The sequence below is a fragment of the Giraffa tippelskirchi genome, chromosome 4 (genome assembly GCF_054371585.1).
Source record: "Giraffa tippelskirchi isolate mGirTip1 chromosome 4, T2T-mGirTip1v1.2.pri, whole genome shotgun sequence".
Classification (NCBI taxonomy): domain Eukaryota; kingdom Metazoa; phylum Chordata; class Mammalia; order Artiodactyla; family Giraffidae; genus Giraffa; species Giraffa tippelskirchi.
In genome coordinates this window covers 32,217,347-32,244,430 of record NC_137278.1, presented here as the reverse complement: position 1 = coordinate 32,244,430, position 27,084 = coordinate 32,217,347, and the positions used below count along the sequence as shown (strand labels likewise).

At 39.8% G+C, this 27,084-nt stretch overlaps 1 protein-coding gene across 5 annotated transcripts in view; it reads right to left on the bottom strand.

Moving 5' to 3' along the window:
• Nucleotides 1-27,084, bottom strand: part of SELENOI (selenoprotein I) — a 46,082-nt gene that overhangs the window by 14,973 nt on the left and 4,025 nt on the right. For 3 of the 5 annotated variants that reach the window (XR_014082735.1, XR_014082736.1, XM_081592804.1), the window contains exons 2-6: nt 10,090-10,158; nt 9,532-9,640; nt 7,197-7,271; nt 2,480-2,742; nt 1,463-1,571 (exon numbers count right to left, since the gene is read on the bottom strand). Coding sequence is in view for 1 of the 5 variants with exons in the window: in XM_081592804.1 (XP_081448930.1) it covers nt 1,463-1,571; nt 2,480-2,742; nt 7,197-7,271; nt 9,532-9,640; nt 10,090-10,158 (625 nt within the window). In the remaining 4 variants the exon portion in view is untranslated. The remainder of the gene's footprint in view (nt 1-1,462; nt 1,572-2,479; nt 2,743-7,196; nt 7,272-9,531; nt 9,641-10,089; nt 10,159-27,084) is intronic. The other 2 variants (XR_014082738.1, XR_014082737.1) reach the window with 2 other exon arrangements.

The following is a 27,084-nucleotide window of genomic DNA, read 5'->3' as shown; positions in this document are numbered from 1 at the left end:
GTTATGGTTGTTTTATGGAATAAAGCAAATGAATTTTTTGTGTCACTGAAAGCAAAAACTTTTATCAGAGTTTAAAAGAAAAACAAATATAAAATCAACAAAGTAAGAAATCTGTATTATCAAATTTGACTTGTATTTATTAGTATGAATTTATGAGGTAGTTTATCAAAAAACAAACTTTATTCCACCACCTATCCACTGAAAGAATGGATTCCAAGCAATGATCATCAGTATCTGTTAGTACCATTAGCTAAAGAGCTGAGGCAGAACTTTGGAAAAGAAGTACAAAACCTCAACACTCTGGTCACTGTTGATACCATAAAAAGAGAGACAATTAGATACCATGTGCCTTCTAATGATACAATAGGTAGTACCATTACCTAATAAGTACTGTTGCCAAAAATGTATATACAAAGAGAATTGTAGCCTATTAAAGTATCTACTTAACATTCCCAAACTTACATTATCAAAGATACCATTTTATCTCTAAATTAACATTTAAATGTAAAATGCAGCAAACCTGCCATAGGACAAGCTGCATAAATCAAAAGATTCACTCATGGTAGCAGATGAAAAATAGCTAGCCGTTTCAAGGTAAAGAAATCACAGTTATACAGCCACCCAAAAATGAATATTTGGTAGATTACAGCAGGGTTCCTAAAACATCTGCAGTCCAGAGTGACAGAAAATCCCTAAACTACGCCTTTGCTGAAAGCCCGTGCCTAATGCACCATCTTCTCGGCTGTTTCTAAGCCTTCAATCCCCACTCTGCAACCAAGGTTCACTGAGAGAGGGGGGAGGATTATTTTTTAGATAAGAGAACAAAGGAACAGCCACTAAGTGTTTTTGTTGTTTTAACCCTACAAAGTTCTCAGTGCCACTCCTGGTGCCCCAAATAACAACCCAGATTCCTCTTCTTTTTTGCCTCTTTCCATAAAAATTTTCTCCCTGACTCAATCATCCTGTAGATATCCACTCTGTCTAAAATCAAAAAGGAAGCATTACCATGATCAAAACCTTTACTGAGCATTCAGAGGCTTAAGAAAGAGAGTATTTGAGGGGAAAAGAAGCTAAATTTTTGGAGTGGATGTATTATAAACACTGCGCTTTGTCATTCTATTTCCTCAAACTGATTATCTTTGATTTCGAGATAAGCAGAGGAAATCAATACTGAATGTCCACCTAAACGGAGATCCTCCAATATGATCTAAATTAATATGAATAGTTATTTCACAAAGTTTGTGTGATATATTTTGGTATTCCTTCTGATTAAATGCAGCTTGGTGCTGAACAAAAGCAAAACAAAGAAACCTTATTTTCCTTAATGGTTTGGTTGAAACCCTATAGGCTGTAGGGTTGTTCTGCTTGCTGGGGGGGAAAGGGTATTGTTGCTTGTTACAACCAAACACTGGCTTTGATAACAAAGTGATGTTAAAACAGGCTTCAACATGGAGCTTCTTACCAATGATCATTGCAGTGAATAGGTCTCTATATAAGAAATTAAACAGGAAAGGTTCATACCAGGCCTCAACTCCCACAATCGCAGTCACTATGTAGACAAAAGAAATAGTCTGGAAGGAAAATGCAGACAAAAGCATACAGAGCATTAACAGCTGGAAAGACCAGGCAATCAACAATGCTTTATGCAGCATTAAGTCTAGGAAACAGTTTTAGTAACAGCAAAATACATGCTTAAATTTGATAGTGTGGCAAGTCTTATTGCCTTTAAAGTTGGTTGTTTTTTCTTTAATAACTAACTTCTAGACAATGCAAGCGACTAGCCTCCTAACGCACCTCATAAATTGGTTTAGCCACAGAATGATCCAATCTGCCCACCCAATCACCCTCTTCAAACACACTCCAACTTCTGACTCTTTACTGGAGCCTCAGATGCAGATGGGCAAAATGGCGACACAAAAAGCTGGGATTCTAAGGCAGGGAGAGTTAATAGCAAGCCTTGGTAGTAAGACAAAACTCTTTACTCACTGAAAAGCTGGACATGAACACAAAAAGCCAACAATTATATGTGCATAACTTTCTTCATAAAAGCAACAGTTTAAATGAAGGTTTGTTAAGAAACTGTTCATTTTTTAGTATAATAATGGCACTGTGTTTATATTATATTTTTTAAAAAAGAACTCTTACTACTTAGAGACATACAGTAGCCTATTTATCACATGTCAGGATTTTCCTTTAAAATAATTGGGAAGTGGTAAGGAAGAATATATATGAAACGAGACTGGTCATATGTTAACTGCTGAAGCTAAGTAACAGGTACACAAGGGTTTCATATACATATACTTTTGTACATGTTTGAAATTTTCCATAAATAAGTAAAAAAAATATATAAAATAAAAAGGGAAAAAAATTTTAAAGAACCATCAGCTCTAACCAAAAAAGCATAAGGTCAATAAAGAAGGAATGACAAATTCCCCCCAAAATTTATGGCAATGTTGAAAATTTAAGAACACATACTTACCACCTGGCTAATGTCATATCCCCATGGCAGGAAAAGAATCCCTGTGTTATACTTTTCCCAGTGAGACAGGATGAAAGAAAACAAAACTACCCATAGCAGGAGATAAAGAACAAAAACACTGACACCAGATGATCCTCGTCCAAAAATGGAATACACGGTGACAACAAAGTAAACACATGACCAACTATCCAGGCCATGGTCAAAAAGCTCCCCCAGCGGGGTGCTGGAATTGGTTCTACGGGCTTGCTTTCCATCCACACCATCTGAAACCAAAACACATTAGACGGGGAAAGGTCAACGTCTGCACCAGAATGGAGAAAGACGTCTTTAATAAAACGGAGAGAAATGCAACAAAACATATCAGCATATCATAGAAATGTTAATTAACTAAGGTATAAATATCAGACAGTACTATAAAAATCCAATCTTTAATTCCTACAATGCAAAGATTTCAGAAATAACATCTGTAATCTCTCCAAGTTTAATCCAAAAATCAAAATGTTGGCCCCCAACTAAAATGGATAGATTTATAAAAAAAAAAAAAAAAAAAAAAAATCAAAATGTTAAGTCACACTGAATGGTGTCTATTTTCCATCTGAAGAAGCAGTCTACTCTGAACTCTGAGCACTGAACTCTGAATTCCTCCAAATCTGTCTAGTAACTGAGTTGTTCCACTAGCCACAAGTTCCTAACCTTCCAGAGAATACTCAATAGTTGTTTATTATAACTTATACTCCTTGCTCTAGGATCCAAACACTCAGTACTTCAGTCATAACACCTGTTTCATCCTGTTAGATATCACAGTCATTTCTTTACAGATGGACCACTTCCATAATTTTAAGTGTTTTCAGAAAGGCTTTGCACATGGTGTTGAGTAATTATAACATTTAAATTTACTGAAACTGTACACCATACTATGCGGGTGGGGGCCGGCGCTGCACTGCGCAGCTTGTGGGATTTTAGTTCCCCAACCCCAGGAATCGAACCCCAGCCCTCGGTAGTGAAAGTGAGGAGTCCTAAACACTGGACTGCCAGGGAATTTCCATGATGTAGCATTCTTATAGTATGGTGGCTCAGTGGTAAAGAATCCACCTGCCAATGCAGAAGACACAGGTTTGGTCCCTGGGTCAGGAAGATCCCCTGGAGGAGGAAACAGCTACCCACTCCAGTATTCTTACCTGGAAAAACTCCATGGACAGAGGAGCCTGGTGAGATACAGTTCATGGAGTTGCAAAAAAGTTGGACATGACTTAGTGACTAAATAACAATTGTTCTTGATGCTGTGAAGATTATAAAAATCTCAGAATAAACTAAGTTTGTACCCTCAAAGAGTTTACAATTGAGAAAGGAGACAAAACATGACAGATATGCTGATACGATGAATCACAAACCACAGAAGAGTATAGAAAAGTGACAAGTTCTCTTCAGGCTAAGATAAACGAAACTGGCTTTCCAGACAAGATGAAATCTGAGTGGGGACATAAAGAATGAGTTGGATTTCAGTAGATAAGAGATAAAGAAGCGTGTCATTTCAAGAGGAGGGAGTGTTATCAGCAAAAACACCAAGATGGAAAAGCACAAGTGTGTGTAGAGAATGCCAAGTAGTTTAATTCAACCAGAAACTATACATGAAGAGGGCAGTATCAAGAGGCTAGAAGGGAGATTTGAGCCCATTTAAAAGTATCAGGGAGTCTGAGGAGCTACTAAAATTATCTGAGTAGAGTAAGAAGAGTGAAAGCCATGCAGTGTTTCAGGAAGACAGACCTGACATCAGTGTGAAGGACAGGATGGGCTGTGATGGAATGTGGTGGGAATAAAAACTTGGAGGCAAGCAAGATATTAAGAAAATAAAAATGGCAATGCAGTGAAAGAGAGGTGAGACAGAACGACAAGAAGATCTGGGTAACTAAGAAAGTGGTAGTGTTACCAGAAAGAGAAACATCTGAAGAAGGAGCAAGACTGATAGAAAAGATGCTGAGTACAATTTTATATGCTGAAATTGAAGTGCTGACAGGATATCTACACAGTAATGTCAAGCAACTCAACCTAAGGGTAACTTACTAGCAACTTAGAAGATAAATAAAGGCTAGATACTAACATATGAGTCAACTCGATAGTGTTAACGATCAGGATTACCAGGGAATAACGAAGGAGAAAGAGAAAGCAGTTGGAACACCTTCCTTTAGAGGCAGAAACAGAGAAGCCTGGGGGTGTGGGGGAAGGAACAGCAGAGGAAGAGAAAGGGATAAAGGAAGAGGGGAAGAGGAAGAGAGAACATACAACCCTGCCAAAAAGGAAGGCAAGAGACTGAATTATAAAAATTCTTCCTCCAAAGAAACAGTTTTGTTAATTAAATGCATTAGAATTAGACTAATTGTGGGGACTTTCCTGCTGGTCCAGTGGCTAAGACTTCATGCTCCCAACACAGGCGGCCCAGGTTCATTCCCAGCAACTAGATCCCACGTGCCGCAACTAAGGTTCTGCAGGCCTCAACAAAGATCAAAGATTCTGCATGCCGCAGCTAAGACCCAAATTTACATGCCGCAGCCAAATAAATAAATAAATACTCAAAATTAAAAGAAGTAAAGAATCAGACTAATTGCAAAGATTCAGAGTCAAGGAATTTAAAATTCCTTATCATTACTGTTTATCTAGCTCACCACAGTATTATCCCCAGTGACTAGCTCAGACTGTGGCAAAGAGGGCCTTTAAAAATATTGTTGAGGGACTATATGAAAGGATGAATCTCAAACTCCTGCCTGCACACCAATCTCTCTGTTATATAGGTTTGGGAGCTTTTTTGCCCCCAAGTAGCTCAAATATTCCCTAAAAGTCTTTTCTCATTATTTGCTGCCTTAATTTCCTATTCTCAGTGCCATTTCTGTGCAGTTACCACAAGTATTGAATTCATGAACTATGTAATGATTAGGTTTTCTATGTCTTCTCATTGAGCCCATTCTGGCTCCATACATCTGGGGTCTAGATATGTCTCATAATGTGTTTTCATAAGAAAGGCAATTCAGCTCACATCCCATGTATTATGAAAAACCCACGAGCAATATCTGGAGCAGTGCCCTGTGACCCAACACATTAATATTTCTGCAGCAAAACATAAGAACAGCCTCACTGGTAGAATAAATGAAGATTATAAACCGTTAGTTCAAGGCAAGCTTTGCAACCAACAGTTCATGTTAGGTCAGGATTTTTGCCAGAATTGTGGCAACCTAAAACAGGTAGAGGACACAGCACTTCAAAAGACTCTTGAGACAGGCTACGAAAAGCCAGAGCCTTCAGGCCACCCTCTCCTTGTCCCTATTCCTCCTGAGCAGTCTTTAGTAACCAAATTCTATAGCAAGAAAAAAAATTTTTTTGACCGTGCCATGCAGCCTGTGGGACCTCAGTTCCCTGACTAGAGATCAAACCTGGGCCCTCAGCCATGAAAGCATGGAGTCCTACCCACTGAACAGCCTGAGAATTCCCTAGAGCAAAATTCAAAACCAGCTTATCTTTAATAACGAATGCACAAAGCCTCTGTCTATAGAGTTTTAAAAAGAAAAAAACTAAGCTTTTGTCTAATTCTTCTTGATTTCATTCTCTTCCTTCCCCACTCTTAACACGTCTGGCCAATCACCACACCAGGATTTAATCCCTGTACCACATTATCCTGGTGTTACAAATACAAGTCATCTTTATTTGAAGAGACCTAAGCAACTTTAAGTCAGGGTCTGCTACTTCAAATTCATTTAAAAACCATATACTGAGTGTCTCCCATGTAGCAGGTACTATTCTTAACACTGGGTACCCAGTGAACTAAATAAAGCAGTCACCCTCAAGGAACTTATATTATATTACACACACACACACACAAACGGGGGAGGGGGTACACCACTCAGCTTGTAGAATCCTAGTTCCCCAACCAGGAATGGAATTCCCACCCTGTGAAAAGTGCAGAGTCCTAACCACTGGACCACCAGGCAATTCCCAAGGAACTTACATTTTAGAGTAGACAGACAACATACAAGCACGTCATATGGTTTTAAGCGCAATGGAGAAAAATAAAGCAGGGAAGGAGACCTGAAGAATGCAGGACAAGCCGCGCAGATGATCCCAAGGAAACGCACTCTTGGCAGACTAGATGCTGTGGCCTGGCCCAGTGGACTTCCCTAACCACTGCTTCCACCAAACAAAAACTGATCACTTCTGTGTTTGTTCCCTTGCTATACTCTATTACAGCACCTTTCTCAGTATTCTGCAACTATGTGACATGTCAGTACTGCTTCCCAAACTATGGCAAAAATGATGTCTCATTTCAGAGTTGGGAAATATTTTTTGTAAAGGGCCAAAGAGTATATAGTTTAGACACTGTGGGCCAAATGGTCTCTGTTGCAACTACTCAACTGTGCCTCTGCCATAGGAAAGCAGCCACAGACATGCTGAGGAATGAGCAGTAAACCACCACTTACAGAAACAGACAATGGGCCAGATTTGGCCGACAAGTGGTAGTTTCCCAACACCTACCCTATTCTCCAAATTCCTAGCAAATGACAATATTCTTCACAGAGAAACTCAAGAACATATTTATCAAGTTAAACAGGATATTAATAAACCCTAGTTAAAATGAATTAAGCATAGGAGAAAATGTTAACTTACTGGGTAGCTACCCTTGCTGACAGTTTTGCCAGCCATTGACTAAAATGAATATTTGCCAATTTCTTACCTAGAGTGTAGGCCATGAAGTTGAGGATGCCCACTATAATCCAGACCCAGTCGGGTACATGCTTGTGACCCGGTGCTGAAAGGAAAGCAACTCCAGTTTTAATGCAGTCTAAGTACAATTGTTGGAACTATAGCCTATACTGTCAAAAGAGAAATTTTTCTCTTTATTAAATAGAAGCTGAAATACTTTATAGTATATATTAAATGCATAACTAGGTAAATATTAGAATATATCAGCAAACTCTGACAAAACCCAAGAAACAACTGCCCAACCCCTCATCAACAATAAGCATTTATTTTGAGCTTTAATCGTAACTGAAGACTGACTGTTCTTCTTTACCTGAAAATTACTTATGTGCCTAGAATGAAAAATAATGTTTTTGGAATTTAACAATGCTTGTGTTTAATCCAATCCTTGTTTATATGATTATACTACAAATATGTAAAAAGCCTTCAATCTATACTCTCTCACTAAATTATTAGCTGAACAAAAGACCTTTGCATTTGGGTATAGATAAATCCCCTCAACTGGATGATTTAGTCATCAGGATCATTCTGAGATATCTGGATCTCACTTTTTCCCCCTAAGATAGAACAAGTGAGCTTCAGGAGGTCTGGGTTCTAGTCCTGACTCTGTAATCAACCAACAGTGTAGCCCTGAATATATCATTTAACCTTTCCTGATTTCCACTTCCCCAAAATACTGGGACTAGATGGTTCATCTGGTCCTTCAAGTTGTATGACTTGGGGAAATATATATAATAGTTACATATTTTAGGGCTAAGTAAATAATTTTATTTAGTCAAAGAAAATACTATTTCTAGTCACAAAGATTTTGAGGCTGTTCTGAGGACTGAAATACAATTTTCTTAAAAAAAAAACCACTTAGTATCAAAATCTTGCTTCATGAAATTTAATCTTTCACATGGTACTTTATGATATTCAATTACCATTTTATTGCACATAGAGAAGCGATGGTTAAAATTTTCAGTTTATAAAGTCAGGCATACGTACAGTTTCAATATTCAGAATTCTTATAATATCAAAAGTCATTAAATGTTTGAAACTCTAAATTCTCCTACAAACACAAGGTTTTCAGAGATTGTTAGTTTCTCTAGGTCAGTGCACAAAAGTCTGCTGAACCCATATCACAGATGAAATACAGTATTAAAACTCCTGACTACATCATTTATAAGTATTCTTATTGGAAAATATATCCTCTAACTTAGAATGCAAAAAACACTCATCTACCTACATCTTTCTATTCTTCTCAACTTCATCCACCTGTTGAGTAATTAAAAAAACCTCTGTCTCCCACATATCCCCTCCCCCCAACCCCAAATACACTCCAGATTTTCTCTGGCCAGGGCAGAAGCTGGGTGTGGAAGGAAGACAAGACCAACTGGTCTGAAAGAAGACATGGGAAAAGGCTGAAACTGCCTCCAAAGCAACATTTTTCCTCTCCTTCTCAGTAAGGGCCCAGACTTCTGTCAATAAATATTTAAGGTCTAACAACCATTTTCAGGGGGCTTCTCTGGTGGCTCAGTGGTAAAGAATCTGCCTGTAATGCAGGAGACCAGGGTTTGATCCCTGGGTTGGGAAGATTCCCTGGAGAAAGGGAGCAGCTACCCACTCCAGTATTCTTGCTTTGAAAATTCCACAGACAGAGGAACCTGGCAGGCTAAAGTCCATGGGGTTACAGTCAGACGTGACTGAGAGATGAACATTTTCACTTCACTTTTCAAACATTTTCAGAGGAAACTGGGAGTTATTAAAGGCAAGCATAAATGCTGTGCAGAGGGCAAGAGAGATCATGTTCCCTCTATAAAAGGGGGACTTGTATTCGATAACTATAAAGAGGGAAGGGATATTTCTGGTAGGTTTATTGGGCCTTGCTTATATTCTTTTTAGGCAAAACGTCACAGTCCTAATTTTCCATCTTCTTATAAATCCAATTATTCTTTATATACAAAAACCTCACTGCTTTTTAGATAGCATATCCAAATTCTAGAAACCAAGTTGGTTTCTAGAACTTCTTAGAAGCATACATAACAGATTGTGAAAGTAAAACTTAGCTTTTACACCCAATTCTAACATTTTATATATCCTCACTGACTCGATGAACATGAGTTTGAGCAAGCTCCGGGAGTTGGTGATGGACAGGGAAGCGTGGCGTGCTGCAGTCCATGGGGTTGCAAAGAGTCAGACATGACTGAGCGACTGAACTGAACTGATAATATTCAAAACTTTTCAGAATTGCAAGCATCTTAATAGAATCAGAAAATAGCCATATCTTATTTTCTATTTAAGATTTTATATTAAAGCAATAATCATACCTGAAGCATAAAAGTCAGGATCAAAGTATGCCATAAGTAGAAAATTGAACACAACCAGCAGAAAGCCAGAGAAGGTTATCAGATTTGGAGCCAGCCAAGTAGGAAATACCTATTTTTTTCAAAATAATTACAAAATAATTAAAGTAGTGAAATCTCTGTCTGATACATACCACAACATACAAATCTGTCATAATAAAAGCTATAAATTTGGATTATATGTAGGAGTTATATACATTAAATTGCAAATCATAATCTCCAGTTAACAGAAATAAGCATTTCTATTTTCTATGTTTTAAATAATTCTATAATCAACAAACTTTTATAATCATAACATTATATTTTAGAAGCATTTAAGAAGCATTTTATAAATATAATAGATCTAGAGTATAAGCTTATACTTCAATGATAAGATAAATCAAAAGGTATGTGACTAAGGGAAGGGAGGATGGGAGAGGCAGTTTCTCTAAGTGTCTTATTGTTATATCTGCAATCCTCCATAAAAGTTTAAAATATTTAAACTTTACTAAAACCCAAATGCATGCTTATTAATCATCGTACCTTTACTACAGTGTTCCAAAACGGGTGCATGACATACAGAGAGAGCGGATTGGTATCCACAGCACTGTACTGTTAAGAAATGAAAGAAAATATTCAGAATTAATCCTTGCATAACAGCACATAGAACAATATTTCTCAAATGAAAATAATAGTACAAAAATAACCTAAAGAATATATCTATTTATATGATGTCCTTACCTAAATAACAGAACTAGAAAAGCATGAATGGGGCAAAGATGGCCAAGTATAGCTAGATTTTTTTACTCAAATCAGCTTTTATAATATTACAATGTGGCAGCAGAAAATTTTATATTACTTTCAAGTGCTCACCTATTATGCAGGATAATAAGCATCCTGTGCATTCACACACAGACCACTCAGACAACCTCCTTCATCACTCTCAACGAATGGTAATCTTGCTGCTCCACCCCTTACACCATCACTAATGCACTAACTAGTGGTGCAATCTTGGGCAAGTTACTTAAATCCTCTTAGTTTTTTCACCTATAAAATTAGAATCAAAGTTTTACCTCAAAAGATTGCCATAAGGGTTAGATACACTAATAACATAGATGAAGCACTTAGAAGAGTGCCTAGCCCACAGTAAGCGCTGTATGTATAAGCATTATGTATCATTAAGTGTGTTTTGAGCACCAAAAGAATGACAGATCCCTTTATAGCAGGAAAATGGATTGCTTAAATAAGCAAAGGAGGAAAAGAACAGGTTACATTATATTCAAAGGTATGCCCCAATTGTTGAGCTATTTAGTAAAACTTTGAAAAATTTTAACAAAATATCTGTATATAATTATATAATACTTTTTAAGAGTCATGTTGATGACTTATTCATCAGAGATACACATACTGGAGTTCCTGGCATGTAGGAAGCATTCACTATGTTCAAAGCAGAAGGGATATACAAAATTAGTAAGAACAATTCTCATCCTCAGGGACTGGGAATATTACCTAATTTAACAAGCTGGCATTTAAAAGACGGCATACTAGTCAAATGCTTGAAAAAAGTTTCAACTGTGTTTTATTCTTATGTTCAGTATGAATTTAAAATAAGTAGTAAGCACTTTATCTGATTTTTTAAAAATCATAATTAAAGATCAAAATTTCTTCCTGAATTTTTTTTTTTTTTTGCCCCACTCCAGATCTTCCTTCCCACCCTGCCCCTGCGACTTTAGCACCCCCGAATCCCGCCCCCTTGCTGAATGTTTTATAGATACGCAGGAAATGTTTCCCACCAGTGTTTCAAGATTCAAAAGTGAGATGGAGCAAAAAGTAAATAAATAGAAATCATTTAAAATACTGCTCACAAAGACAGTCAGCTAGGAAGTCAAATGTTTATTCAACAGAACCCATGTCTGAGTGCCTCCACTTCTCCAACTCATTTGGATGAAATGGGATAACTTAGAAGATGATGATGAAGAAGTGAGAAGCTCTGCAGCTGCACCCAGACTCTCAGAAGAAGCCCCCCTGATATGAATATTACTGTCTGTGCTAAAATCAACTTCTACTTGCATGGTTCTCTACAGTCTACAAAGCTTTTCCACATAACAGATACCATGACATCTGAACCTCTGCAAAATGAACATGACTCCAACTGAGAGGACCACATGAATTTAGGTTTTCAGACTGAGGACATACAACCAATATGAACCCTGAAAGCTGCCGAAGACAAAGTGGGAGGGCCCTGGCCTCCTCCATTTTACCAAGGTCCGAACTCAGACGCACATGATTTAGCCAGCAGGTCAGATGAGCGGGAAAACCAGACATTTCAACTCTACCACCTGCTGCAAAGTACAAAAGTTGAAAGTCCAAATTAGAAGAACACAGTTCAAGACATCACACAAATAGTTAATACTATGTACAGAGTACAATGCTTAATTCAAATGTTTGCTGAATGCGTCTCATTCAGCAGCTTTCCATAATTCGAACTTGGATCTAAAACAAGGTCATTTACTCATGGTATTTTGATTAGAAAAGCTCCTCTTTTGTAAATTTGGAGTTTTACCTTTAAATCTCTACTTCAGGGGAACAGTAGAAGTATGAAAAGATTACAGAACTCAATACAAAACAGTGTCTGCCTAACTGGATTTTTTACATTTAATAATAGCTGATAAGCTCAAGTATAGCAAGAAAATTTAATATGAGAATACAAAAGGTAGCCAACAATAAACCTAAAGAGCGCTCTGTGATTTAGCCTTACACATTTGAGTGTTTTTTCAAGGTCACATATCACCTGATACAAACAAAGAAACTCGAAACTGTCTTGTGAATCAATAGGAGGAAAGAAGAATGAGTCAAACCTTTCATATGCCTGAAAAAGTAAGCAAAATGTACACTTTTAAAGGTGCCAAATTAGATTCAGTTAATGTCTGTCAAATATATTATTATTTTCTATTGGAATGACATTTTGATAGACACCAGAATATCTGAACCAGGTAATAACCCCCTGTTAAGGCCTGCAGAACTTGCTTGATCTATTGGGTTGGCCAAAAAGTTCGTTTGGGTTTTTCCTTGGTCCCAAACAAATTTTTTGGCCAACCCAATACAACCTGCTGGGCTTCCCTGGTGGCTGACACAGTAAATAATCCACCTGCAATGCAGGAGACCTGGGTTCAATCCCTAGCTTGGAAGATCCCCTGGAAGAAGGCATGGCAACCCACTCCAATATTCTTACCTGGAGAATCCCCATGGACAGAGGAGCCTGGCAGGCTACAGTCCATGGGGTCACAAAGAGTTGGACATGACTGATCAACTAAGCACAACACAACACAAAATAATGTTAGGTCAGACGAAGCCAGTGCCCTGGAGAAAGGCTTGCAAACCACAGCCTGAGTTTGAGAATCATTCCCAGGCAAAATCTCAGAAACACAACAGTTCAGGAGACGTGTAGTTCTCATGTGCCTGACTCTCACCTACGTGAATAGGTAAAAGTCATTGGGCCTCTTTACATTTTTTAATTTCTGGCCATGCCTCATAGCATGTGGGATCTTAGTTCCCCTACCAGGGACAAACTCACACCCCCTGCAGCGGAGTCCCAACCACTGGACCACTAGGGAAGTTCCAGGCCTCTTTTTAAATGCCTCTGGTTACCAAACCACTCATTACTTCTAGAAAGACCCCAATCCAATGTTAAAACAATTTTTCTACACGATAACAAAATCCTCCCTTCGCCCCATACTTTCTACTATGTTTTCAATTTCCCTTACACAGCTAAACAGATAAGGTTCTGATTTTTCTTCCAAACAATAATGCTTTCCATATTTGAAGATGGTTCTCCCTGTCACACTAAATCTTCTCTTCACCTGGTTAAAAAATCTCACATTCATTGTGCTGCTCCTCTCTTGTCACAGTTTCATTCCCCTTCATCATCAAGGTCGAGTTCTCTAGACCAGAAGTTGGAAAACTTCTTCTGGAAAATGCCAGAAAATCTAAATATTTTAGGCTTTGCAGACCACATAATCTCTGTAATAAATACCCAACACTGCCACTGAAGCAGAAAGAAGTCACAGAAAATAAGAAAACAAATGGGCATACCATGTTCCAATAAAACTCTATTCCCAAAACAGGGTGTCTGGGGGCTTTAGTCTGACAACCAGTGCTCCATTCAATCCATTTTGTTGTTAAACCAACAAAAAAGTGTGATTCAAAAAAAAAAAAAGTGTGATTCAGGGCAAAAGGAACATTTCAAGTGGTGCATGAGTACAAAGAACAAGAACTATTAGCCCTTCTTCCTCAATAACTTATTTTTCTAACAGGTGCTCAACACAGTATTAATTTCCCATGGAAACAAAGTCATTCTGCAGACTCAGACACAACTTCACAGTCACCTGAACTCCTCTGGCCTTTCTTATACAGACTGCAAAGCCACCTTTCTCTGCATTCATATGAATTTAATTATTTGAACCTAAGTGTAAAACCCTACATTTACCATTTTAACACTTCATCTTGCTAGAGATCACTCATCTTTCTGATCTCCTTGGGGGTCAGACTCAGTAATCCAGGTACTAGCTATGCACCCCCAAATTCTTAGCAAGTAAAGCTGGGCTTCCCAGGTGGCTCAGTAGTAAAGAATCCGCCTACCAAGCAGGAGACACGGGTTCGATCCCTGGGTGGGGAAGATCCCCTGGAGAAGGAAATGGCAACCCACTCCGGTGTTCTTGTCTAGAAAATCCCACGGACAGAGGAGCCCACCAGGCTAGTCCATGGGGTCAGAAAAGAGTCGGACGTGGCCCTAGCGACTAAACAACAAACAACAAAGCTGTCTTATGAGCAATGACTTCATCTAAGTCTCTATAAAAACGTGGATCAAAGTAGAATTTCTAAACAGTCCCCTCAAGATTGCTATTCACACATTTAGTCATTTTTATTGTGTATAGACTTCTGTACTGTCACCAATGGCAATTAGTCAACCTTGCCCACAAAGAAAAGTCTTAATGAAATCCAGAATTACCTTAGATAATATTTTGTCAAATATTAGAAAGTTGCAAGACTTTTTTTCTTTTTACTTCAGTACAAGTCTGGAAATTCAGCAGGGCTCATTCTTCATTCATTCATTCATTCATTTATTAAGTCAACAAATATGTGTGACTGAGTGCCTATGACTGTGTCAGGCACTGTGCTAGGCCGCCAGAAAGAGTGTGGTGAACAAGACCAAAATGTGTCCTGTGTTCACCAAGTCCACAGCCTAGTGTGAGAAAGATGGTAAGCAGGAAAACAAGTCATAATCACAGCTGTGATCAATATCATGAAAAGCAATAAATGGGGTGCTGTCCCAGAGGAGCAGAGGATCGGGAACGTGTCTAAGGTGCTCAGAAAAAGCTTCTCTGAGGAGGGGACACTAAAGCTGAGTCTTAGAAGATAAGACAAGTAAAGAATGTACAAGATAGGACAGTGAGTCAAACAAAAGTGAGACTACTAAAGAGAACATACTGTTGAAGATTCCATTTATATGAAGTTCAAAATCAGACAAAATTAATTTACCGCAAAAAGAGACCATAATAACAGTCTGATGAGAGGGACTAAATGGGGGCCCTCTGAGGTGCTGGAAATAATTCTGTTTCATGACCTGGGTGACGGTTACACGGGTGTTCAGTTCAGTTCAGTTCAGTCGCTCAGTCGTGTCCGACTCTTTGCGACTCCATGAATTCCAGCACACCAGGCCTCTCTGTCCATCACCAACTCCCGGAGTCTACCCAAACCCATGTCCATCGAGTTGGTGATGCCATCCAACCATCTCATCCTCTGTCATCCCCTTCTCCTCCCGCCCCCAACCCTACCCAGCATTAGGGTCTTTTCTAATGAGTCAACCCTTCGCATGAGGTGGCCAAAGTATCGCACTTTCAGCTTCAACATCAGACCTTCCAATGAACACCCAGGATTGATCTCTTTTAGGATGGATTGATTGGATCTCCTTGCAGTCCAAGGGACTCTCGAGAGTCTTCTCCAACACCACAGTTCAAAAGCATCAATTCTTCGGCACTCAGCTTTCTTCACCGTCCAACTCTCACAACCATACATGACCACTGCAAAACCCATAGCCTTGACTAGACGGACTTTTGTTGGCAAAGTAATGTCTCTGCTTTTAAATATGCTATCTAGGTTGGCCATAACCTTCCTTCCAAGGAGTAAGTGTCTTTTAATTTCATGGCTGCAATCACCATCTGCAGTGATTCTGGAGCCCAAAAAAATAAAGTCTGACACTGTTTCCACTGTTTCCCCATCTACTTCCCATGAAGTGATGGGACCAGATGTCATGATCTTAGTTTTCTGAATGTTGAGCTTTAAGCTAACTTTTTCACTCTCCTCTTTCACCTTCATCAAGAGGCTCTTTAGTTCTTCTTCACTTTCTGCCATAAGGGTGGTGTCATCCGCATATCTGAGGTTATTGATATTTCTCCTGGCAATCTGGATTCCAGCTTGTGTTTCTTCCAGCCCACCGTTTCTCGTGACGTACTCTGCATATAAGTTAAATAAGCAGGGTGACAATATACAGCCTTGACGGACTCCTTTTCCTATTTGGAACCAGTCTGTTGTTCCATCTCCAGTTCTAACTGTTGCTTCCTGACCTGCATACAGGTTTCTCAAGAGACAGGTCAGATGGTCTGGTATTCCCATCTCTTTCAGAATTTTCCACAGTTTATTGTGATCCACACAGTCAAAGGCTTTGGCATAGTCTATAAAGCAGAAATAGATGTTTTTCTGGAACTCTCTTGCTTTTTTGATGATCCAGCGGATGTTGGCAATTTGATCTCTGGTTCCTCTGCCTTTTCTAAAACCAGCTTGAACATCTGAAAGTTCATGGTTCACGTATTGCTGAAGCCTGGCTTGGAGAATTTTGAGCATTACTTTACTAGCGTGTGAGACGAGTGCAATTGTGCGGTAGTTTGAGCATTCTTTGGCATTGCCTTTCTTTGGGATTGGAATGAAAACTGACCTTTTCCAGTCCTGTGGCCACTGCTGAGTTTTCCAAATTTGCTGGCATATCGAGTGCAGCACTTTCACAGCATCATCTTTTAGGATTTGAAACAGCTCAACTGGAATTTCATCACCTCCACTAGCTTTGTTCGTAGTGATGCTTCCTAAGGCACACTTGACTTCACATTCCAGGATGTCTGGCTCTAGGTGAGTGATCACACCATCATGATTATCTGGGTCGTGAAGATCTTTTTTGTACAGTTCTTCTGTGTATTCTTGCCACCTCTTCTTAATATCTTCTGCTTCTGTTAGGTCCATACCATTTCTGTCCTTTATTGAGCCTATCTTTGCATGAAATGTTCCTTTGGTATCTCTAATTTTCTTGAAGAGATCTCTAGTCTTTCCCAATCTGTTGTTTTCCTCTATTTGTTTGCACTGATCACTGAGGAAGGCTTTCTTATCTCTCCTTGCTATTCTTTGGAACTCTGCATTCAGATGGGAATATCTTTCCTTTCCTCCTTTGCTTTTCGCTTCTCTTCTCTTCCCAGCTATCTGTAAGGCCTCCTCAGACAGCCATTTTGCTTTTTTGCATTTCTTTTCCATGGGGATTTGCTTGATCCCTGTCTCCTGTACAATGTCACGAACCTCTGTCCATAGTTCATCAGGCACTCTATCAGGTCTAGTCCCTTAAATCTATTTGTCACTTCCACTGTATACTCATAAGGGATTTGATCTAGGTCATACCTGAATGGACTGGTGGTTTTCCCTACTTTCTTCAATTTAAGTCTGAATTTGGCAATAAGCAGTTCATGATCTGAGCCACAGTCTGCTCCTGGTCTTGTTTTTGCTGACTGTATAGAGCTTCTCCATCTTTGGCTGCAAAGAATAGAATCAATCTGATTTCGGTGTTGACCATCTGGTGATGTCACGCGTAGAGTCTTCTCTTGTGTTGTTGGAATAGGGTGTTTGCTATGACCAGTGTGTTCTCATGGCAAAACTCTATTAGCCTTTGCCCTGCTTCATTCTGTACTCCAAGGCCAAACTTGCCTGTTACGCCAGGTGTTTCTTGACTTCCTACTTTTGCATTCCAGTCCCCTACACGGGTGTGCATAAATGCAAAAATTCATTAAATTACATATTTAAGATCTGTGCATTTGTATATAATTTATACCTTAAAAATGAGAGAGAAAATAAAGAATATATGTGTCACAGTATGCACGTGTGTGTGTGTGTGTGTGTGTGTGTGCGCAGTTTATAGGTAAAAATTGGGAAGGAAGGAGGGTACATGCCAAGACACCTTCTAAAGCAGAATGTGGGAAGACCACAAAGTAGAGGAAAGCCACTCCACAGCTCAGTGAATGAACAAGGAAGAGTGGTATGAAATGAGACTGGAGACGTGGGCAGACAACACCCAAAAGGTCCACAGTGAGTTTTATTTTATCATAAGCCCAATGAATTGATGCTTTTGAACTGTGGTGTTGGAGAAGACTCTTGAGAGTCCCTTGGACTGCAAGGAGATCCAATCAATCCATCCTAAAAGAGATCAATCCTGGGTGTTCATTGGAAGGACTGATGTTGAAGCTGAAACTCCAATACTTTGGCCACCTCATGCGAAGAGTTGACTCATTGGAAAAGACTCTAATGCTGGGTAGGATTGGGGGCAGGAGGAGAAGGGGACGACAGAGGATGAGATGGTTGGATGGCATCACCAACTCGATGGACATGGGTTTGGGTAGACTCCAGGAGTTGGTGATGGACAGAGAGGCCCGGCATGCTGCAATTCATGGGGTCGCAAAGAGTCAGACACGACTGAGCAACTGAACTGAACTGAACTGAAGCCCAATGCATGTCCTGATTTATATTTTTAAAGGGTCACACTGTTTATGGTATAGAAAATAGACCGGAGGGCAGCAAAAGTGCAAAACAGTTACAAGAGTGCTACAGTATACCAGGCCAGTGGCAAGTACTGGTTAGGCTAGGAGCAGTACAGGACTCTAAATTACTTCTAAATTATGCTATTAAGTGCCCATTCTTGAGAAGGACACTAGAAATATGAGTCTCCTCTTAATTTCAGAAGGAAATTGGTTCTAACAAAAGGAAAACTATGGAACCACTTCCTTGTACAGGTACTATATTTTAAATCTCTTCTATAAACTGATAAGAAAACTGATGAACTGACACATCTTCGCACTAAATGCAGAGCTCTGAACAACTTATTAACCAGACTGAGGCTAGTGTCCCATCCAGTACTAATATAGATGTTAGCACTCTACCATCTATAATCAGATTTCCCTTGCTTTGTCTTCTGATCAATATAAGGAGGAAGTTTCTAACTATCAAATGATTGCCTGTCTTTACCTACTTGAAAAATAAACTTTACACTTACAAAACATATTTTAGTTAACTATGGAAATCCATAAAGTATGGATTGAGTACAAGTTAACAACAGTTCATAAACTGCACTGATTGTTAATCATTTCAGATGTAAGCAAGCTCAAACTGATGTTTCTGACTTTTTAAAATTACTCTCCAAATTCTTGACTTCTAAATCATCCATGATTTTAGGAATAAAAAGCAGGACAGTCACAAAGAACCAATTTTGGTTCCCAACTGGGTTCACTGTGTTAAACTGTTTACTGCTCATACCAACTTTCCAGATATCTCTTAAATGAAAGAAACACGTTATCATCCTTTCTTAAGAACTCAGGGGAGAGAAAAGAAATGTCAAGTTTCTTCTCTCAAGTGTCTGTGTGGTATTAATATGGTATGGAGGTCAGTCCGTTGCTGAGGGGTCTCAGGACTCAACCACGTTTAGCTGTAAGTCTCTATGGGGGCAGGATCCGCTGTGGTCAACATGTGCTCTACCACTCCTGCAGCAGATTTCTTTAGCAATGGCATTCCAAGCCTCTGGGCAGTCACTTAAGCACAAAACATAAACGATCCCAATTATTAAAAACTGTTAGTCACTCAACAAATATGAAGGCAATCAAAACAACTACCTTCACATACAAATGTGGGACTCACTGACAGCTGGCATTTTAAAATAACAGTTAAGAGAAGGGAGAAGGCTTCCCAGCCTGATCTTGTCTGCATCTGTCACAGGGTAGGAGCTCAATAAACAAGGGGAAGGAGAAAAGGAAAGATATATCCATTTGAATGCAGAGTTGCAAAGAATAGCAAGGAGAGACAAGAAAGCTTTCCTCAGTGATGAATGCAAAGAAATAGAGGAAAACAATAGAATGGGAAAGACTAGAGATCTCTTCAAGAAAATTAGAGATACCAAGGGAACATTTCATGCAAAGATGGGCACAATAAAGGACTGAAATAGTATGGACCTAATAGAAGCAGAAGATATTAAGAGGTGGTGACAATACACAGAAGAACTACACAAAAAAGATCTTCATGACCCAGATAACCACGATGGTGTGATCACTCACCTAGAGCCAGACATCCTGGAGTGCGAAGTCAAGTGGAACAAAGCCAGTAAGAGGTGATGGAATTCCAGTTGAGCTATTGCAAATCCTAAAAGGTGATGCTGTGAAAGTGCTGCACTCAATATGCCAGCAAATTTGGAAATTCAGCAGTGGCCACAGGACTGGAAAAGGTCAGTTTTCATTCCAATCCCAAAGAAAGGCAATGCCAAAGAATGCTCAAACCACTGCACAATTACACTCATCTCACACACTAGCAAAGTAATGCTCAATTCTCCAAGGCAGACTTCAACAGTATGTGAACCGCCAACTTCCAGATGTACAAGTTGGATTTAGAAAAGGCAGAGGAACCAGAGATCAAATTGCCAACATCCACTGAATCATTGAAAAAGCAAGAGAGTTCCAGAAAAACATCTACTTCTGCTTTATTGACTATGCCAGACTCTGTGGATCACAACACACTGTGGAAAATTCTTAAAGAGATGGGAACACCAGACCACCTTACCTGCCTGCAGAGAAATCTGTATGCAGGTCAAGCAGCAACAGTTAGAACTGGACATGGGACAGACTAGCTCCAAATCGGGAAAGGAGTACATCAAGGATGTATATTGTCACCCTGCTTATTTAACTTATATGCAAAGTACATCATGAGAAACGCTGGGCTGGAGGAAGCACAAGATGGAATCAAGATTGCTGGAAGATATCAATAACCTCAGATATGCAGATGACACCACCCTTAATGGCAGAAAGCAAAGGAGAACTAAAGAGCCTCTTGATGAAAGTGAAAGAGTTTAAGTTGGCTTAAAACTCACCATTTAGAAAACTAAGATCATGGCATCTGGTCCCATCACTTCATGGCAAATAGATGGGAAAACAATGGCAACAGTGAGAGACTTTATTTTGGGGGGCTCCAAAATCCCTGCAGATGGTGACTGCAGCCACGAAATTAAAAGACGCCTGCTCCGTGGAAGAAAAGCTATGATCAACCTAGATAGCATATTAAAAAGCAGAGACATTACTTTGCCAACAAAGGTCTGTCTAGTCAAAGCTACAATTTTTCCAGTAGTCATGTATGGATGTGAAAACTGGACTATAAAGAAAGCCGAGCACCAAAGAATTGATGCTTTTGAACTGTGGTGTTGGAGAAGACTCTTAAGAGTCCCTTGGACTGCAAGAAGATCCAACCAGTCAATCCTAAAGGAAATCAATCCTGAATATTCATTGGAAGGACTGATGCTGAAGCTGAAAGTCCAATACTTTGGCCACCTGATGTGAAGAACTGACTCACTGGAAAAGACCTTGGTGCTGGGAAAGACTGAAGGCGGGAGAAGGGGATGAGATGGTTGGATGGCATCACCGACTTGATGGACATGAATCTGAGTAAGCTCCAGGAGTTGGTGATGGACAGGGAGGTCTGGAGTGCTGCAATCCATGGGGTTTCAAAGGGTTGGACACATCTGAGTGACTGAACTGAACTGAAACATCTTTGAATGTTTACACATATGGATGAATAAATACAAACTACCCTGCATGTTTACTTAAGTGGCAGTATACAGTGACTCCATCAGTGATGAGAGGAACAATTTTCCTCTGGGAACTAGTTCACAGCAACATGTCACTTCACAAGGGGAAGTTGCTCTTACTCGCCCCCTATTAATAATACCATGTCTCCATTTGCATGTATACAGTCTCCAAAGTACAATTATATCTGTTCTCTTATTTGATATTGTAAGATAGATAAGGTAGATTATACCACCCTATTTTACAGATGAAGAAACTATAAAATTCAAGGATTAACAGCTAATAAGCAGGAAAGCCTAAACTATAAATCCTTTATGAGTCATCTTGGAACATTTCTGTGAAATGGATCACTTTGTTTTAAACTAGATTATCCTCTCCTGGCCCAAACACAATCATGGGCTACTTATTGATAGATCCAATATACTGAAATTCTTATTAACATAATGTCCTCCAATACACACTTTTCTGTCTTCCAGTTGGTAGCAGACATGTTCTAAGGTAATTAATCCCCAATGAGTCAAATTCTTTATACAAATTATACAAATAATCAATCCTTTCCCCTTCACTGTTCATTCACTCCTTTGATGGTGGAAACTGTGACTTGCTTCTCATTGACAGAATACAGCAAAGGTGACTGATATCACTACCTTGATTGAGAGAATATTATAATTTTTTTTCTTTGGCCATGCTGAGAGGCATTCGGGATCTTAGTTCCCTGACCAGGGATGGAACCCAGACCCTCTGCGTTGGGAGTGCAGAGTCTTAACCACTGGACCACCAGGGAAGTCCCAAGAAAACATTATACACAATGGTGATGAGATGCCATTTCCATTATATAGTTCATTACCTAGGACTCCATTTTAACAGTTTGAAGAAGAGTTTCCTGTTGACCTTAAAGAAGCAAACAGCAATGACATGAAGTGCCTATGGTGACGGCCATGTAGCCAGAAAAGTGGGCACCTTCTAGGAGCCAAGAGCCTTGGCCCAACAATTAGAAAGAACTAAATTCTGCCAATAACCACATGAGCCTGGACAAGGACCTCAAACTCCAGATGAGAACACAGCACCGATGACGCTTGCATGGCAGGCTGGTGACACAGAAGCAGAGAAGCCAAGTCACTGGTGCCCTGACTCACAGAAAAGTGGGAGACAAGAAATGTGTGTGGTTTTATACCACCAAATCTGTGGTAATTTGTTACCCAGCAATAGAAAACTAATATCCAATACTGAAAGCACTACACCATTCTCTTTTCTAGTAAGAAATACCCTGAGGCCCCTATCCACAAAATTAAGACTACCTGATGCTTGAGAGCTAACACATGAACATCACAGTAATACAGCTTCTTACTTCTTTACATTCGTTTCTTGGTTTATTAACTGCTCTTCAATACAATGGAATATTCCTTTGATGAGGTGCTTCTCAAAATGTAGCTGCCAAACTGAGCGCAAATTCTTGTGCCCTACCCTTAATATACAGAATCAGGCAGCCTGGTGGTGGAGCCAGCAATCTGTCTTTCAAAAAACGCTCCAGGTGATTCTGAAACACTCTCAAGTCTGAGGAGCACTGCTCTGGTGAAAACAAACATGAATGCCACTTCCGCCAATTCCTCAGCTGAAGGACAAGCCCCATCATCAGCTTCAGTTCAGTTCAGTCACTCAGTTGCGTCCGATTCTTTGCGACCCCATGAATCGCAGCACACCAGGCCTCCCTGTCCATCACCAACTCCCTGAGTCAACCCAAACTCATGTCCGTTGAGTTGATGATGCCATCCAGTCATCTCATCCTCTGTCGTCCCCTTCTCCTCCTGCCCTCAATCTTTCCCAGCATCAGGGTCTTTTCAAATGAGTCAGCTCTTCGCATCAGGTGGCCAAAGTATTGGAGTTTCAGCTTCAACATCAGTCCTTCCAATGAACACCCAGGACTGATCTCCTTTAGGATGGACTGGTTGGATCTCCTTGCAGTCCAAGGGACTCTCAAGAGTCTTCTCCAACACCACAGTTCAAAAGCATCAATTCTTCGGTGCTCGGCTTTCTTTATAGTCCAACTCTCACATCCATACATGACCACTGGAAAAACCATAGCCTTGACTAGACAGACCTTTGTTGGCAAAGAAATGTCTCTGCTTTTTAATCTGCTATCTAGGTTGGTCATAACTTTCCTTCCAGGGAGTAAGTGTCTTTTAATTTCATGGCTGCAATCACCATCAGCAGTGATTTTGGAGCCCAAAAAAATCAAGTCTGACACTGTTTCCACTGTTTCCCCATCTATTTACCATGAAGTGATGGGACCAGATGCCATGATCTTAGTTTTCTGAATGTTGAGCTTTAAGCCAACTTTTCCACTCTCCACTTTCACTTTCATCAAGAGGCTCTTTAGTTCTTCTTCACTTTCTGCCATAAGGGTGGTGTCATCTGCATATCTGAAGTTATTGATATTTCTTCCAGCAATTCTGATTCCAGCTTGTGCTTCCTCTAGCCCAGCGTTTCTCATGATGTACTCTGCATATAAGTTAAATAAGCAGGGTGACAATATACAGCCTTGACATACTCCTTTTCCTATTTGGAACCAGTCTGTTGTTCCATCTCCAGTTCTAACTGTTGCTTCCTGACCTGCATACAGGTTTCTCAAGAGGCAAGTCAGGTGGTCTGGTATTCCCATCTCTTTCAGAATTTTCCACCGTTTATTGTGATCCACACAGTCAAAGGCTTTGGCATAGTCAATAAGGCAGAAATAGATGTTTTTCAGGAACTCTCTTGCTTTTTGGATGATCCAGCGGATGTTGGCAATTTGATCTCTGGTTCCTCTGCCTTTTCTAAAACCAGCTTGAACATCTGGAAGTTCACAGTTCACGTATTGCTGAAGCCTGGTTTGGAGAATTTTAAGCATTACTTTACTAGTGTGTGAGATGAGTGCAACTGTGCAGTAGTTTGAGCATTCTTTGGCATTGCCTTTCTTTGGGATTGGAACGAAAACTGACCTTTTCCAGTCCTGTGGCCACTGCTGAGTTTTCCATATCACAGCGTCATCTTTCAGGATTTGAAATAGCTCAACTGGAATTCCATCACCTCCACTAGCTTTGTTCGTAGTGATGCTTCCTAAGGCCCACTTGACTTCACATTCCAGGATGTCTGGCTCTAGGTGAGTGATCACACCATCGTGATTGTCTGGGTTGTGAAGAACTTTTTTGTACAATTCTTCTGTGTATTCTTGCACCTGTTCTTAATCTCTTCTACTTCTGTTAGGTCCCTACCATTTCTGTCCTTTATTGAGCCCATCTTTGCATGAAATGTTCTTTGATATCTCTAATTTTCTTGAAAAGATCTCTAGTCTGGATTTAGAAAAGGCAGAGGAACCAGAGGTCAAACTACCAATAATCGCTGGATCATGGAGAAAGCAAGGAAATTCCAGAAAAAAACATCTAGTTCTGCTTCACTGACTACATTAAAGTCTTTGACTGGGTAGATTACAACAAACTGTGGAAAATTCTTAGAGATGGGAATACCAGACCACCTTACCTGCCTCCAGAGAAACTTGTATGCAGGTCAAGAAGCAACAGTTAGAACCGGACATGGAACAACGGACTGGTTCCAAATTGGGAAAGGAGTATGTCAAGGCTGTATACTGTCACTCTGCTTATTTAACTTCTACGCAGAGTACATCATGCGAAATCACAAGTTGGAATCAAGATTGCTGGGAGAAATATCAACCTCAGATATGCAGATGACACCACCCTAATGGCAGAAAATGAAGAAGAACTAAAGAGCCTCTTGCTGAAGGTGAGTGAAAAAGCCGGCTTAAAATTCAACATTCAGAAATCTAAGATCACGGCATCCAGTCCCTTCATTTCATGGCAAATAGTTGGGGATAAAGCGAAAACAGTGACAGACTTCTTGGGCTCCAAAATCACTGTGGATGGTGACTGTAGCCAGGAATTTAAAAGACGCTTGCTCCTTAGAAGGAAAGCTATGACAAATCTAGACAGTGTATTAAAAAGCAGAGCCATTACTTTGCTGACAAAGGACCATACAGTCAAAGCTATGGTTTTTCAAGTAGCCGTGTACGGATTTGAGAGTTGGACCATAAAGAAGGCTGAGCATCGAAGAACTGATGCTTTTCAATTGTGCTGGAGAAGACTGTTCCGAGTCCCTTGGACTGCACGATCAAACCAGTCAATCCTAAAGGAAATCAACCCTGAATATTCATTGGAAAGACTGATGCTGAAGCTGAAGCTCCAATACTTTGGTCACCTGATGCGAAGATCCGACTCACTAGAAAAGACCCTGTTGCTGGGAAATATTGAAGGCAAAAGAAGAGAGCAACAGAGGCTGAGATGGTTGGATGGCATTACTGACTCAATGGACATGAGTTTGAGCAAACTCGGGGAGATAGTGGAGGACAGGGAAGTCTGGAGTGCTGCAGTCCATGGGGTTACAAGAGTCACAACTTAAGACAATTAAGACACGACTTAATTACTAAACAACAACAGAAGCACTTTTTATCAATACAAGACTTTAAGAACTACACCCACAAAAACATGACTCAGTGGGCAACGAGATGCCATTTCCATGAATATTGTCATTTAGATCTGCTGATGAGGCAGACAAGTGGTGAGAGAAGACTGGAGAAGGATTAGAACAGTGAGACAAGAACAAGCAGGTCATGATGACAAACATGTTTCCTAGCTAGAGTTTATCCATAACAAACAAGAGATGAGGAGATAAGACAAAAGGAGGGATTGTCTAATGAAGGAACCTGAAATCCTTGCTGAGGACTCTGGATATCAAACACATGAAAAACATGTGGGAGGCACTACAGATGTTCAAGGAGGAGACTGGTGTTTGAAAAAATTTACTTACTCTTCCTTGGCTAAAACATCCTTCCTCTTGGTATAACCTTCTGGCATGTGAGTACAGGTATATATGTTATATACCAGTTAGTGTTCACAAGCAGAGAAGTACAAATGCCAAGGGCAAGAAGTAAACTTACCTAACTGCATTTATTAACTATATCTGTTTGCTTCCTTGCCCATATGCCACCTAACTGAGTTACTTGAAGGCAGGAATTCTAGCTTAGCTTAATTTTGCAGTTGCAATGCCATGTCTGAGCCAGAGCAGGCCCTCAATAAATGCTTACTGGATAAACAAAACCAAACTGCATGAACCGGTAAGGGTGCAGGCCAGATTCCAGTTCTTTAGCACGACCATCAAGATGTACAAAGCCTTTCTTTTCCACCTGAATTCACAATTATCAAAGTTCCTGTAAATGGGCTATTGTTGACAGCCAAGTTAATTAATTACCATGATAGCAGAAACCAATTCATCATAAAATTATATTCTTGATACCAAACAAGATATTTCACAGAACACTTTCTCTCTGAAGCAAAATGATACAATTTGAAACTAGCTGCTACACTATCAATTAAAACTAAGCCTTCCTTAGGTCAGATTAGGTAAACCACAATAGAAGTTTCACCCTTAGGTAAGTGGAAACATCCTGCAACTCAAGGAAGGATAGGAAGAGAGGAGGAATGATAAGCCTGGTGAGAGTGAAATCCCTCAACATAACTGTTTGAAGGTACACTAATAAGCAACCGAGAACAATGGTGGTTTATTT